The 15,797-nt window shown below is 42.4% G+C and overlaps 1 protein-coding gene across 1 annotated transcript in view; it reads left to right on the top strand.

Annotated features, from left to right (window-relative positions):
* The window catches only part of WIF1 (WNT inhibitory factor 1), a gene marked incomplete at its 5' end in the record, with an annotated part of 45,267 nt that extends 30,162 nt beyond the window's left edge, over positions 1-15,105 (top strand). The window contains 6 exons of the mRNA XM_082492715.1: positions 3,878-3,973; positions 5,748-5,843; positions 7,267-7,362; positions 11,448-11,543; positions 12,162-12,257; positions 14,488-15,105. Coding sequence (XP_082348841.1) covers positions 3,878-3,973; positions 5,748-5,843; positions 7,267-7,362; positions 11,448-11,543; positions 12,162-12,257; positions 14,488-14,609 — 602 coding nt within the window. The 3' untranslated portion in view covers positions 14,610-15,105. The remainder of the gene's footprint in view (positions 1-3,877; positions 3,974-5,747; positions 5,844-7,266; positions 7,363-11,447; positions 11,544-12,161; positions 12,258-14,487) is intronic.
* Between the last annotated feature and the right edge of the window lie 692 nt (positions 15,106-15,797).

Genomic DNA, 15,797 nt, shown 5'->3' with positions numbered 1-15,797 from the left:
GTAATGCTAAAGAGAGGACATGCTGAAATAACCGGTCACCTAACTTTCTGATGTTTTATTCAGTGTAGTGACTAAAGAAGATGGAAATGTGTAGCCATGATGGTGAATGCCAGGCTGTTATGGCTCTGTCTGTGGATTTGCTGTATATTTACCAGATGTTTACTAACCTTATACTTACTGTCAGCTCTGTCTCCCTTAGCAGACTGGGTTGGAGGCATTTCTCCTCCTTTTCATAGCTCATCACGTCAAGGATGCCAATAGAAATGTATTGTATGAGAACCACCTGTTAGCAAATGATTTGAGGTGCTTGGAGGAGAGATAGTCCTGGGAAAACAAGCCGAGGCTAACATTTCCAGAAGTGGCACATAATTTGGAGAAATGAACCTCAAGGGAGATGCTGGCTTCAATTAATACTGTTCGGTGCCTTGGTTCAACAGTTCAAATCTCAACTTGCACATCCAAACCAAATGCAAAAATCCTAAAACAGAACATTTTTTGCATAAAATTTTACCTTCTCTGGATCTCAGACGGCAACCTCTTGGTTTTGGATACAGGTAAGGTGGTGGAAGCTGGACCTCAATGCTTGCAGTCATAAAGCAGTAAACACACACAGGATGCGCTGGTAAAAGAAGAGCAGCATGAAGTTATCGCAACGTTTACTTGGAAAGAAGGGAACCTGTTTAATCAACCAGTCTATGAACCATAAACACTATGTAATAAGACTTTCTGGATTAATTTGATACACTACCAACAACTATAATTATCACTTTGAACTGAGGCTGTGGAAATTGAAAAATCAGTATCTCAGATAAGGCAGTTATCCCATGTCGTGTGCAATTGTATCAATTAACCGATGACAGGGCTGGGTTACAAAGAGTAAGATTTTTATTCTTCTCCTATTAAACCTCCATTCCCAGTCCCGCACTTTCTTCTCTCTGCTCTTTTCTCTGAGCTAATTGGCGGTAGTGTGGCTTCAAAGAGCAAGCAGCAGGAGCAGGAGCTGTTTATTCTTTGAAACCTCGCTACACCTAAATAGCAAAGCTGCTTGTCTCCTTTGAAACCTTGCTGCTGCCAATTAGCCCAGAGAAAGTGGAGGAGGGGGAGAAGAAGTGGGCAGAGAAACAGGAAGGAGCATGGGAGCTTAATGGAAGTAAAATCAATCGGCTCATGTACAAAGTTGGGTGTCTGATGTAAATACAACACAAAACATTTGCTATCCTTGTATTTTTAGTTCAGTTCAAAGTTACCGAACTTAATAAACTTTGGAAATAGTGTTGGGGTAATCTAATAGAGAAAGCAGAGTTACAGGTCTGTATTGTGGAAAAATGTGGCTTAAACAGAGAGAACTCCAAACTGAGTTTAGTAGTAGCACTCATCCAAGTTATCGTTTCTGTACTCTTAGTTGTTGTTGTTGTTACTATTTTGATATGAGATGTAATATTTAACAATTTAGCAGTATCGCATCATATGGCCTCAGGAAAGCTGAGGGTGATTATTGTCCCAGTCCTTTGCTCCCGGCCCCAGCTGAGAGAGGCAAGGACAATTGCCCAAACTCTAGAGGTGGACAGGGGAGCAGTTTTCTCACCTCGTCTCTTCCAGCACGTACTGGGTTAACTCCCACTCCTGCCCTCTACCCAGTCAGGTGGACACCTCAGTGTTTTGGGACAGATGCTGAGAAGGATGAGAATGTCCTTACCAGCTGGTATTAGTGTAAGGGTGAGTTTCCTTCCTCTGAAAGACATCATTGTGACAAGGAGCTCTGATTCCTCCTGCTGGGGCCCTGGTCACTGTTTCCAGTCATTCTTGGCCATCCAGAAAGGCCCCCACCAGAGGAAGTGAAGGGAGAGAGGGAGCAATTTTGTGGGAGAGGAGAGGTTTTCTTGTGGCTAAGAGGTGGCCACACAAAAAATTATGTTTTCCTATTTTTCTGTTTGAAATAGTATGTATTTAAGCATGCATTTTCTGTGATGAATAGCAGCTCTGCATTTGTGTACAAAGAGAGAAACATTTCCAGAAAGAGTCCTAGAGTACAGCGTTGGAACACAGTAACACCAAAAAGCCTGTACTGCTATTACTACTGCTGCAAACAGCTTTACTTTCAAAGCAACGCTTTTTGCTTCATGTATCTATGGCCTTGGATAGAAGAGCATTTTAAAATTAGATCTTTCTTCCTCTCTCTTTCCTGTTTGTTTGGCAGTTGTACACAATATCCAGCCACCTGACCAAGTACATCAGATTTTCTTTCCTTTTGTTTAGTCTCGGAGTTACCCTTTGTGTCCCACTGAATAGAGAGCTATCAATCACATGAGTGCAGCAGAATACTGCTCGTATTTATAGCAGCAATCATTTCCTGTGGCTCTAATCAGCTATTAGATAAATTTTCAAAACCAAAAAGTTTATTTGTGTATGAGTCTAACAGATATATCACTTGACTCAAATGTTAGAAGAAGAGAGAATCATTTGATTGTTTTAAGTCCAGGATTATGTTTTCCTCTGTATTAATAGGAGTCAGAGTAAAGAATCTCTGTGGATAGCAAAAACGTCTCAGGCAACCTGACCCTCTTGAATTTATAGACATCCTGCTACTCCTCAACCACTTTAAACGAGTGCACCTTAAAGGCTATAGCTGCTTCAGTTTGAACTCAGGTATTATTCAGTTGGGAACCGGTGTGAATCCATGGTACATCTTTACAGCCTAGGGATGGTAGATGCCAGCACTTTCTGATGAGGCAATGGAAAAGAGGTAAGGATGCTGTTGGCAGGTGTTGTCAGTCACATATGTTTACAGCACTGTAACACTAAAGGAAAAAAGAATAAAGACGTGAGGCCAACATTGCAGCCAATTGCTGTCTAATAGATGGCCTTTGAGTTTGGGTTGGGACATATCGGTCTACCTCAGAGTTTTTGAACCTTGTCACTTGGAGTGTCATCCAGCATAGCATCAAGATGAGAAGGTGATGCCTACTCTGCTAAAGATGCCCTGTGGCCCTGGTACCACTGATCACAAGTGATGTTCACTTTTTCTCATGGGAGTAGGCAGCCTCTCCTGCCTGCTGCCTTCTCTGTGAGGGATCTAGGAAGGTATTCTTGAGCCATTGTTTTTCTACCCAGCAGTCATGTTTTCACGGGGTTCCATACATAGGATTCAATTTGTTTTGCCTCTTGTTCGATGGACTCCAGTGTTTTGAGGATGGTGATGGTGCCCAGAGGTACCACCCTTGCATAACGCAGCCAGTGTTGCCAAATGCTTTAAGCGGTGTTTGATCAATAGTTGAGATGTGAATGAGTTGGATGACGATAGAGGACCACTGTGCAGGAGTGCTTTCATCTTCCTTTCTGACCTTCTTTCATCTAGCCTTGAAGCTGACTCTGGCATTTGAATACAGATTTCATCACTTTGTCACCTCAGAAGTAACAGCTGTAGTAATTAATTCAATGCAAGTTGCAGTGCAGTCTAATTGAGGCTGCAGAAATTGAAACTGGTCCTGCATTCTAAGGGCAGGTCTAACCAGCGATGCAAGTCCGGCATTGGGTGCCTGCTCATTTCTGCACGGATGAGAAAGTGTTGGATTGTGCAGAGCATCCACATTGCTCATGCACTTACAGAACAGCAGAGCAATGGAAATGCACAGTCTGTCAACAAGCACATCGTGCGTTTGTCTGAATGTGTGATGAAACCTCTATTTGTAGACTAACAAAAAAGTAACTAATTTCTCTTGAGGAGGTCTTAGCTGAACTTCCATTTCTGTCAGCATTTGCCTGTCTGTCAGCAAATATTTTTACCGTTGTGTCAAAAAAATATATTGGTCCTACCAAAAGTTGGCTGACAGCTGAAGTATGTAATATCCAATTAAGATTGTCGTTATATTTTATGAAGCGGAGTGTCCAGGAGGATGCAGAAACGGAGGATTTTGCAATGAAAGACATGTCTGTGAATGTCCAGATGGATTTTATGGGCCTCACTGTGAGAAAGGTAATTTCAACGGTTGTCTTTACCATAATTTCAACAAAACTGTAGCTACTGCACTGTAGCCTCTCCTAAAAGAATGGCCTATTCTGAAGATTTCCTATAGTTCAAGTCCACACATGTCAGAGAATTACTATCATCATCCGTGGTCTAACGGAAACGTTAATTGCTTACAAGAAAGAAGTTTTCTCTCTAAGAGGTTGTTTTTAACAAAAACTGGCAAAATAGTTGTGATCCTTAATGACAGGGAATCCATCTGGCAAAAAGATTACATAAAATTCTTCTGCTAATGAGGATTAGCTGGGAAACAAAGCACAGGACTTTTGTTGTTCAGCATTTGTTTATTGGAGATAATATCTAATTTGGAAATAAGATCTAACTTGAAGGCAGACTGACAATGAAGACGGGAAGATGAAGAAAAGAGTGTCCTTTTCCTTTCCATTAGTGATTAATAGCCCCAAATGACATTTCCAGGAGTGAGGGACCAAGAAATTGAGTGACTTGGCAAGGGAATGAGCTCTTCTTCTTCTCTCTTCCTTCACCTCCCCCAGTGGCAGACCCTCCCCAGGGTGACTTGAGATGGTGCAAACCATCTGCATGGCCATCCTATTCCAATGGCATCCTTCACTGAGCTCCCAGACCCTCTGTCTACATCCAAAATATTAAGTACAAAGAATGAGTTATCTGGCCTGCAGGCCAACTGGGATGGTGCAGTTTGCATGCGTATGTTTAATAAACTCTCTTACCCTCCAAAAAAACCCACCCTCCAAACTCCCTGCTGGGTGGAGCCCATGGCCGCTGCTCACCCTGGGGCTGTGCCCGTGAAGGTGTGCCAGTTGGCCAGGGACAAAGCCATGTGTTCCTGTGCAACCTGCTCTAAGGTGTCCCTGCTCTGGCAGGGGGGTTGGACTAGATGATCTCCAGAGGTCCCTTCCAACCCTATGATTCTATGATTCTATGATGATTCTATGATGATTCTATGATTCTATGCCAGGAATGGCACCAACTATTTCACAGGATGCATGATCCTGTGCCCCCACTTGACCCCATGCCTGGGTGCTGTTTAACTCACTAGTATGGACCCAGCCTCATTCCAATGTACCAATTGTGAGCAACCATGAAATGAAGCATTAACACCTGAAGAGCCTTATGGGATGGCCCCAACTGCAGAGAAGGTGTGGGAGAGCACAGGGGCCCTGGAGAATGTTGATGGGGAGCATGCAGGACAATTTGGCCGCCAAACCAGGCCATGTGACAGGCTCCCCTAGCCTAAATTAGGTATCCATGGTTACGCTCAGGTATGCAGGGGGAGAAGGGGCCGTTCAATGTAAAGCCTGCCTGGGAACCCCGCTGAAATGGTGGCACCTCTGAGCGCAGCCCCTAAAGAGACAGTCTGGTCTGCAGAGCTGAGGCACCAGCTGCAGCACCAGAGTCCGGTTATAGAGAGGGAGGGGACAACAAATATCCAGAGGGTGTAGGTGGGCACTTTGCTCTCCCCAGTTTGGAATTAAACTGTACAAGAGGCAATTTCTGCGGACATACGGAACCAGATCTGAACATAATTTAATCTTCACTTTTTTTAGTAACGCTGTATACAAATTGCCAGATACAAAAAAAAAAGAGGTGTAATTGATTTAACCCACTTAAAAAGATGCTTTACAAAGGTGACTTGTTACATTCAGCAGAAGGAAAAATAGCTTAAGGAGACAATGTGCTGTGTATTCAAATAGACAGTTGTTATCACACCAGCGATGCTTTTTCTGTTCTTCCTGCTCCTCAGCACTGTGTGCTCCTCGCTGCATGAACGGTGGGCTCTGCATTACACCCGGCCTCTGCATCTGCCCCCCGGGGTTCTACGGCATCAACTGCGACAAAGGTAACTGCCATCTAACACCCACCCCCCACCTCCAGCCCCCCCACCCCCCAAGGGCTCCATATCTATCAACGTCTCTTTATTCCCCTGTGTTAGTTTCTCTCTAGGAGTAGATTTTGGAAAGTCAGGCAAGTGATGAATTACATAAGTTTTAAAAGATGTCATTTTGTGATTCTTCAAATAAATGTTTCAGCACGACCTGGGAGCTGCTGGAAGTGCTTTCACAGCTGGATGTGCCAGCATCCATATACACTAGCTCAGTGAAGGGTAATTTAGATAATCTTTTTAGTTGATCCACTGAAAGCTGTAGGACCTTCCACAAAATTCATTTATATTTCTGACCTAGGAAAAAAAAAAAAAGATCGCTATTTGAACTCTAGTTTCCTGCAGTAAAATTAATTTTACTAATTAGTTAGTCCATTAATTTGCTGCATCTGGACACATGAAGAAATAAGTGGTCTATTCGTTTGTGTTGCTGCATTGTGGCTCAGGAAGGATAAAAAAGAACAATCAGTTGTTTAGAACAGTAATTTGCAACAGTTCAAGCCACCACATATTAAAAAACAAGTTTCCTGCAGAAATACCACTGACCTGCTCATGGCAGAGAAGATTACAGGACATCACATTGCATTTATTGTTACAGAACTGCGTGAAGTAATGGCTAAATGCAAAAGGTCCTTGCAGACTTTCCAGCAAAATAATGGGAACCTTCCTCAGCCTGTAGGGATGCCTGCACAGACTGTTGTAGTCGAGGTCCTTCTGATTTGTATCTAGTCATTGATGGGACCTTTACTGTATTTAAAAAATGTTTCCAAAGTGCAGTGTCATGAAATGCTCCATGTCTTGAAGGATATTGAACTGTAAGGTTAATGTGAATCCCAGCTGTTTGGTGAAAAGTCCCGTCTAATACAATGTGAGTAATTTGGCAGGTGAAAGACACGGCATTTGCATCTATGTCACCACACAGCAAAAATTTATAAAGGTTTCTTTCTAGTTAAACCTCAAATCTCCCAAGGCATTAATTAAGAACTGTAGTGAAGTATCCGCTTGTAGAAGTCACTCCCAGTCCTAGCTTGAGCTCCGTTTACCAGACACCGGCAGTTTCAATAGCATTAGCGCACTGATCCTTCAACGAGCTTTACATGTGAGGTTTGATAAAGATGTAACACAGTCTGTTCTTGGGGATCTCATTGCTGTATTGTTCACTTGTCTCTTTTTATATTGACTTGTGTGCGTGCCCGTGTAAAGTATTCCGTCGGAAAAAAACATGTTTCAGTCTTCCTTTGTTAACCAGACGAAAAGATGTTAATGCAACTTTTTTAAACCTACTCAATGTTTATGTGTGATGAGCAGCAGAAAACATTAAGGCCAAGTCAGACTGAGTTCGTATTAGTCACTTCGTTCATTCCTGGTTTATTTGTTTCAGCAAACTGCACAACAACCTGTTTCAATGGAGGAACGTGTTTCTATCTGGGAAAATGCATTTGTCCTTCGGGCTATGAAGGAGACCAGTGTGAAATTAGTGAGTAGCATCTCTGTGTGCTTGCTTTCACTTACATCAACTTGTTCTCGTGTCAATGTCTGAATGATGAAGTGCTACCTGCCTCTGCTGGGCTGACAGCAAGGGTCTCGCACGGCAGGTTGGGACCCTCAGAGTCAGATGCCTCATTTACTCCATATGCATTTCTTATTCATAACTTTGACGCATTGCTAGACCATCTTGTCCCCTGTCTAGTTTTGTTTTTTCTGGAAACTGGACTTAGTGCAACCCTCAAGCCATGAGTATGCAAGCAGTACTCTGTGGCAGACAGATGTGCTGCTGTACCAAGCTCTTGTGGAGCAACTATTTTCAAATGTTACGGCAATTCGCACGTGGGCGCAGCAGATTAGGTTTGAGCCCGCATCTTTGAAAGGGCTACTATAAGCTGGGAATGGAAGGGTTTGGGGCAAAGGGAAGACTGAACTGTAAGAGCTGAGAGCTTTCACTTCGTGTATTAAGTTGCATTCACATGGCGACTTGAAAATCCATGTCGCAAACATCAAAAGACTTGCCATTTTCAGAAGTTTAGCATCAAAGCAATTGAAAATATTTTAGCTCAAGGTTGATCTAAGTGTGCTGTGTAAAGCTGGGGGTGGAGATACGGCCAGGCTGGAACAGACCTGGGAGGTCAGCTGTCAAGTATTTGATCTCACTAAAAGAAGAGTTTTCTCACAGCTGTGTTAAATGGGATTAATTCTACAGTTCCCCACACTTGAACAGAGTATGAGCATTCCAGTTTTGAGAATGTACACCCAGGTCGTTCTTTCTGGGCTTAAAGCTTCTAACAGGGCGCTGTGCGAGGAGCTTCCCCTGTTGTAAATAATCTCACTGACATTCCCCAGTGCCTTCACAGGAGCGTGGAGAGCATAATTTAGTCTGGAATATGTAAGAGCTGATTTCTTAATATGCGTCACTAGAGACAGGCTCTTCTCATAGTTTTGAAATTTGTATCATCAAATATTTTGGAAACACGTGGAAATAAACTCCAATGTGGTGTCAGCCAGTACAGAATAATAAATGAATTACTGTGCAAAGGAAGAACATAGATACTGTAAGACCTGGGTTTTGCTCAGTATTTATGTGCAGATAAACAGTAGATGTATGTAAATGTTTCACCATATCTCTATACATTACAAGGCATTTTGCAACTCCTTTTTACCTAATCAAAACTGGAGCCAAACAGAAGCAGTAAAGATTTATTGTTATTAAATTAATAGAGATTGCCCTTTGATATAAATTCACATCAGATGTCAGCGAGAACAGTGTGGGTTTCCACTGAATTTACCTTTGCTTACATAGTTCAGATTTGACACTCTGCCAGAATCTCATTTCTTTCTTCAGTCCCCGAGAAGTCAACTGCTGACACTTCTCCGATGAGACACTTTGGTTCAAAGTTTGAGAAACATGTATTTTATGTCAGTGGTGTTTTTTTTGAGGAAAATTCTTAGAACTGGTATTACAGCACGTATAATTAAGGGTGGTGCACTTAACTGGCCTGTCTGAGGGGCTCTCAAGTTTATTGTTGTCTACTGCTACTTGGGATGGGTACAACTGACTTTGGCTTCTTCCACAGGCTTACCTGTGCAACTCAAATTAAATTAATTAAAATACAGGCAGTAAACTAGTTTCTGTACAAAAGAAAGGAAAAAAAGTCAGGATCAGAGTATACTAAGAGCTAAACTGAGATCATGTTGATGAGAAGGAGGAAAGCTATGCACTTGCCTTGGCTTTTCTAAAGCTGGGACAGCAATTGTTAGACCATGATTGATGGCTGCTACCACCTCTGGGCAGTGCACCAGTACCAGCACAACAGTGGAAGACTGCAAGAAATGCTAGGTGAGGCTTAGAGACACCAGAGGAGAAACACAACTCAGTCTCTTTTCTTAGATCCAGGGCCAGCTACATTCAGTCATGGGGGTCTTGAAATAACAAGGGGAGAAGACCTTTCGACAGGCAGAAAGCCATCTTCTGAAAGCTGCAAAGTTCTTGTTTTGTTTTGGTTTTAATATTGCTTAAAGATTTTGAGTGCTTGTCTAATAGTTGGATCACTGTCTAAGACTTCTGGGAAATGTACTGGACCCAGTCTACTATACTAACAAGCATTCAGTCTTCCAGATTTTTTCTAGCTATAGTTACGCATTGTCTCTAATTAGTGTTTCAGATTGAGTCCGGAGAGTTTTATTTTGTTTTGGATTCCTCCCCCATTTTTCACCAACTGTTTTGTTGCTTTTTCCATTTCTTAGTCAACCCCAAAGAGAGTTATTACTCTTTCCTTCATTCTATGAAAATATCTTAGTCCAAAGATAATTGAGCTGTGCTGAGCCAAATGCTTGCCTAATGCAACTCAGTGGAAGTTGGTATCACACCCTTTGACCCATATTCTCCAGATTTACTTCAAGAACTAGGAAAATTCTCGGATTTCCTTAGCATTGCTCCTTTGGGTCATTAGTTATTTGGGTTCCAAATGCTTGCAAATTAGAATACCTAAAGGTTCCCTCTCCAGAGGTTCCTGTGGGGAAATTGTGCTTTTGCGGAAACTCTCCTTAGCATATTTGTTGCATCAGCTGATTATGAAGCTTGTTTCGGGGCTATTAAAATAATTAAGCGCATTAGGAACAAATGTTTCTTTTATATTGACAATACACCCATGCATCACAGAAGTCTGCCAGCAGCGAGAGCTGAGCAAGCGCTACGTGGGGTATTGAGCTCCCGAGGGAGCAGGCTGCGATCATGAGATGAGTACAATTGCTGAGGTTTTCAGCACAGCAAGCCAGTGTTGATGTTTAAATTATCATGTACAGGCCTCAGTTGACATAGTTTTTTTTAAAAAAAAGGACAGGAAAGGAAGCAGTTTGCTGCCCCAGGTTCTAGTTTTTGTTTGCTCACAGATTCAAGTAAATATTAGTGGTAAATCTGGGAAGGGCTTGGTTTTCTCTTTTCTGAAGAATACAGAAAGTGTTGTGGGATTAGAAAAGATGAAAAAAGGTTTTGGATGGCTGTGAGAAAAGATGCACTGATACATATGGCTAATGAGGAGGCAACAGGCTGACGGTCTAGTCCCAGACGGCCCCAGAGTGCCCAGGGACGTGGCAGTGAGCATCCCTTGGCTTGGGGGTGACCCAGTTTGTGGGTGCTGTGCTCACCCTTCCTAGAGACAAGTGAAGATTTAATTAGTTCGATAATGCAGACAGATTCTAAGAAGGGATTGTCAGTCTGGTGGTGGGAGGCTTGACGTCAAGTTTGAGGAAGGCCCTCGGTGTGAGTCAGGCCCAGCAGAAACTTGAGTGTGGGACCTCCTCCACCAATGTGGACCTCCTCCCTCCCAGGCGAACCAGAGCCAAACAGCGCCGTCAGACCCAGCCTCTTCCTTTGGCAAAGCATGAATGTCAGGGAAAGCAGTTTCCGGACCAAAAGCCTTGAAAAATGTCTGCCAGTTCTAATCACAGTTACCAAAGATGCTCGGTTCTTCGCTAACAGGGAAGAAGGGCATGCTTTTTTAATGCGCCTTTGGTTTCTGAGCTGTGGTGTGGAACAGCCCTCATTGCACCACCCACAGCATCGTGGTGCTCCACAGGCACAAGTTGACAGGCCCAGCCGATCTCTTTATTCTCTACCAGTAGCCGCCGCACCTGCCAGTTCCTGAGCATCCTATTGCTTAAAATCTCTCTCAGATGCCACCAGGTTTTATTCTGCTTGTGCCTGCTGGATATGAATGCCACTCTTTGCAAACACGAAGTCTGGACGCTGCTACCTCCCCCATGAAGGGTGAGGAGAGCGGGAGGCCAGTGGCACAGGGGACTCTGTGGACCCCGAGTGGCACAAATCTGGGCAAGAGCTGCATGGACACATGGGATTTGGCTATGCCAAATTATTGTCATATTTTCAAAGCAGAAGAACACATATAAACTGGAAGCAGTCTTGCAGCAGAGTCTTCTTGATGGATCCATAGTGCACACTCTTACACCAGCATCCAATGAGGTTTTTGGGCACAAGGCAGGCTTCTCAGACACTTGCCTCCAGCAGGCGCAGGGGACTGAGACCATTGTTTTCGTGTTTTCAATTTCTAGGTAAATGTCATCAACCCTGTCGAAATGGAGGCAAATGTACTGGTAAGAATAAATGCAAGTGCTCCAAAGGCTACCAGGGAGACCTGTGTTCCAAGCGTAAGTACCAAAGCCACTCCATCAGTCCTTGTTGAAAGAGCATCAAGTTGGCTGTACAGTATCTTTTTACATAATGTCAGCACTAATTGTTGTTGAAGTATTTCAGGTTAATTTACTTTCTCAACATACATCATGTGCTGGACTTAAGGGAATTATGAAACCAGAAATGTTTTTTCACAAAAGTCTCCCCACAGCCTCTTCTGTTCTCTGAATTTCTATGAAACAGCACCACTGTTTCACTGAGTAATACCACTTTAGTAATAGAGAAATGCTTAATAAAATGTCAATACATTGAAACATTAAAATCCAACGGGAGCACTTTGTGAGAGGGATGCTGGGGGCTACCCTCTTTCTCCTGCTGGTTCCGGCGTAGGCTCAGCTCTGCTGTTCCATCCACTTCTCTCTGCCAGAGACTGAGCCAGACCTTGCAGGGGAATTGGGGGGGTGAAATGTTTTGGGGCTTTGCACACACTCAGTGCAAAGTCACAGATTTACTGTGAGAGCCCCAGCCCGTGCCAGGACCAACCCATCTTGAGTTACGGTAGGGAAAGCAAATATGCAACTCTGCCTCTGGATGAAATGTCAAGAGGTCAGGTACATGCTCTCGCTTTCTTACAGCTGTCTGCGAACCCAGCTGTGGCCCGTACGGCACCTGTGCTGAGCCCAACAAGTGCCAGTGCAAAGAAGGCTGGCACGGGAGACACTGCAATAAAAGTAAGTGAGAAACAAACCCTGAGAGCCTGTATCGGGGGTCTTACGCATCTGATGCCATGCGGAAATGACTTCTTCAAGAGCCTTTCCAGCATCATTAATGATGCCACAATCCACAATCCGTTTTTTCTAATCTTTAATACAAACAATAAAATGGAAATTTTCAATAATCTGTAATTTTAACTACTTAAAAAACCTCAGAATCGTTTAAAAGTGTTTTACCAAGATCACCCTTGTATTAAAATTTCCAGAATCTGATATCAACCAGATTCCTAGATGACCCCATGTGTCTTCCACCCATGATATGGGAGGAATCTAAAGCCCTTCAGTGCTCCTTGGTAATGTCAGCTGGCTTTAAATTGTTGGGTAGGCATTTTTAGAAATAAACTCTGTCAGGTTTTAAAGCTGATTAAAACTTAGAAAAAAAATGAAATGTCCTTTAGAAACTTTGGGGAAAACGTGAAGAGTTATGCAAGATCTATGCTCACCTACTTCAACGTTTCCCTTCCCCACCCATCCTCCACAGACCACAAAAGATATTGTCCCAAAGCAAAGTTCAAGTCCTTAAAATGAATTTCTGTTGTGACCCATTTGACACTTAGTGAGGCAACTGATCATTTAATTGGATTTAAAATAGTACTGTAAAATTATTTGAAAGGCAATTGGTTATATCCAGTAAGAATTTCAGATTTAATTTTGTATTTCATGTGCAATACTGCTGTAACAGCAGACCTTCAAGAGATACTCTGTCCGTTCTCCTATGAAGTGTTAATGGTTACCTTAAACACCGTTAAGGATTCGCATTTAATGTTTTAAGTGTCAATAATAAAAAAAAAGTTAAAAATATTTGCAGCTATAAAATCCAGAAATTAACCATAAGAAATATGAATCTTACATTGCAGCATCAACTGAATAACTGTTTTTATTAAATGCTGTTGATACCTGTCATTTGTATCACATTAACATGTATTAGAATAAATATAGTTGTTTCATTAAAAAATTAATATTGTATAACTAAAATGGATTACACTGTGAAAATCAGGCTTGGGGAGTCCACTTTTCTGCTGTCGGCTAGTGGACCTGTATTTAAGTATTTGGTATTTATGTCATTTCCTGATGGATAAATACCATTAATATAAGTTATGGATAGAAAAAATGGATCTTCTTGCAATACTCTTCTTATAAAGAACTGAGATAGCAAGTGAAAACAATATGTACTATGGATGAACATCCCCAAAGAAGTAACTACCTGTACAACAAAACCAAATCTCATAACGGACATATTATGAGGAGTCAATAGCCACACTTAATGTCAGGTTTTCCATCCTTAATTACTTGATGTTTGGGTACAGTCCTGCTGTGTTTAACACTGCAAAAGTCTTTTTGTATTCAGCAAAGAAACTGAGAATCGGCCATTTCGATAAAATTCGCCCCCATTTTAAGTACTCGTACAGGGCTTAAGTTGCACATACAAGTCTGCATGCACTGCAATTCACTCTTTTCAACTAAAACCGTACAACTCCTGATCTTTAGAGGAGATTTATAGTTAATTTGAGAGACTTGCTCCAAACTCCATCAAATGAACCACTCGTCAGTAAAGCTGTTTGATTAAAAAGAAGCGGTTAAAAAAACTGAACATGGGACTCAGGTTTTCAAAGTCATTTGCATGAACTTTTAAGTAATGAGATGGGTAAACGAAACTGTAAATAATTGCAACATAATACTTTGAATTCCATTTTTATTGTTCGTTTTCATTTTCCTCAACAGAGCAGCTCTGCTAAGCCTGTTTCAGACTGCTTTCCCCCCTGCCCCAGGTGTTTATTGTCCGTGCTGTTCTTTCTCTTTGCATTCAGCCATAAAGCAAAGCCAAGCTCAGGTAGCTAGCGCAGATTGTCCTCGGGGGCATGCTTACATCCCTCTTTAGAGCCCGTCAACCGGCGTGACCCTCACCCACCAGTGTGGGCTGTGCACGTGTGAACCCAGGGCTGAGTGACAGCCTGGGCGCGCTGATGGTCCCCTGGGCTCCCTGGCAAGGCAAGAGCATCTTTCCCTCTGGCAGCACCCGGTCCATCCCGGGGGGCACAGAGAGGGGCAAGCACTTGCGTAAGGCATAGCAAAATTCTTTGTTCAAACTGGGGGGGGGGGGGAAATCCTGTTTCCACTTGAAATATTAGCAGTGGATCTCAAGCCCGCTTCTGTGGTTTCTTTTCTCTTGAACTGGATAATTTTCCAGGGTACGGAGCCAGCGGTCTGAGCGCCCTGAGGCCAGCAGGCAGCAAGCACAGGCAGCACACGCCTTCGCCAAAAAAGGCCGAGGAGAGGCATGTTCCACCCGAATCCAATTATATCTGGTGAACTCCGACATCTGAAACGGTTCATGTTACACAAAGTTCATAGCCTTCATTAACCTCTCATGGATTGAATGTTAAAACGCTGTTCATTACAGTTAAAATTACTGGCTGGAATTTTATTAGCTTCGTTATAAACCACTGAGCTGATATTTACTATTCCTTTTAAGTTTTATAAATACTTCTATAGCATGATTATATAAGCGTCTTCTTTCAGTGCTTTGGATGGTGTTTTGTACTATACTTCAGTTATGTTTAAACTTCCTTTTTTGATTATGTAGCTGCAATTTTTTTCCAAAAGTTAAGTAACAATATTCAAGCAGAAAAACCTCATAGATACTAACCTGAATCATTTCAATGACTACATATTTAATTTGCCTGAGACAAAAGAAAGGTGCCTTTTACATTTTTGCTATTGTGCATTTAGACTTTTCCCTAAGAAAAATAAATAAAGTAAATAACTTACCTAATTTAAAAACCGAATAGCTCAAGTCAATGTTGGTTTTGGCCTTACATTTTTGCAAAGTACTGTGTATTAAAAATACACTGCGGTGGTGCCATTTAAGCAACATAATATATTGTAAACAAAGTAGAACTATAATGTATGAACTTTCTGCATCGCTTGAAGCAATATAATATATTGTAAACAAAACAGCTCTTCTGTAATAAACTTTTTATACTGACAGTTATGTACAAAATAAAGAAGCTGCTTTAGTTTTTCGAGTACTGCTCTGTGTGGCCTGCTCTGGACTTATCAGCGCTGGGTCGGGATGATGGCTTCTCTAGAGCACCCTCATAAAAGAGTAGCAGAGTTGTATAGAAGCGTCCAGGTTGGAAGTGACCTTTAAGATCATCAAGTACAACCATTAGCCTAACACTGTCAAAACCACCACTAAACCATGTCCCTAAGCACCACGTCTACAAGTCTTTTAAATACCTCCAGGGATGAGGAATCCACCACTTCCCTGGGCAGCCTGTTCCAATGCTTGATAACCCTTTCATGGAACTAATTTTTCTGAATAACCAATCTAAACCTCCTTTGGTACAACTTGAGGCCTTTTCCTCTTGTCGTATAGCTTGTTACTTGGGAGAAGAGACCGACCCCCACCTCGCTACAACATCCTTTCAGGTAGTTGTAGAGGGTGATACGGTCTCCCCTCAGCCTCCTTTTCTCCAGGCTAAATAACCCCAGTTC

Source organism: Vanellus vanellus (assembly GCF_965231255.1).
Source record: "Vanellus vanellus genome assembly, chromosome: 1".
NCBI classification, from domain to species: Eukaryota; Metazoa; Chordata; class Aves; order Charadriiformes; family Charadriidae; genus Vanellus; species Vanellus vanellus.
Note: the sequence above shows the minus strand (reverse complement) of the source record. Positions and strands in the feature narration are given on the sequence as shown.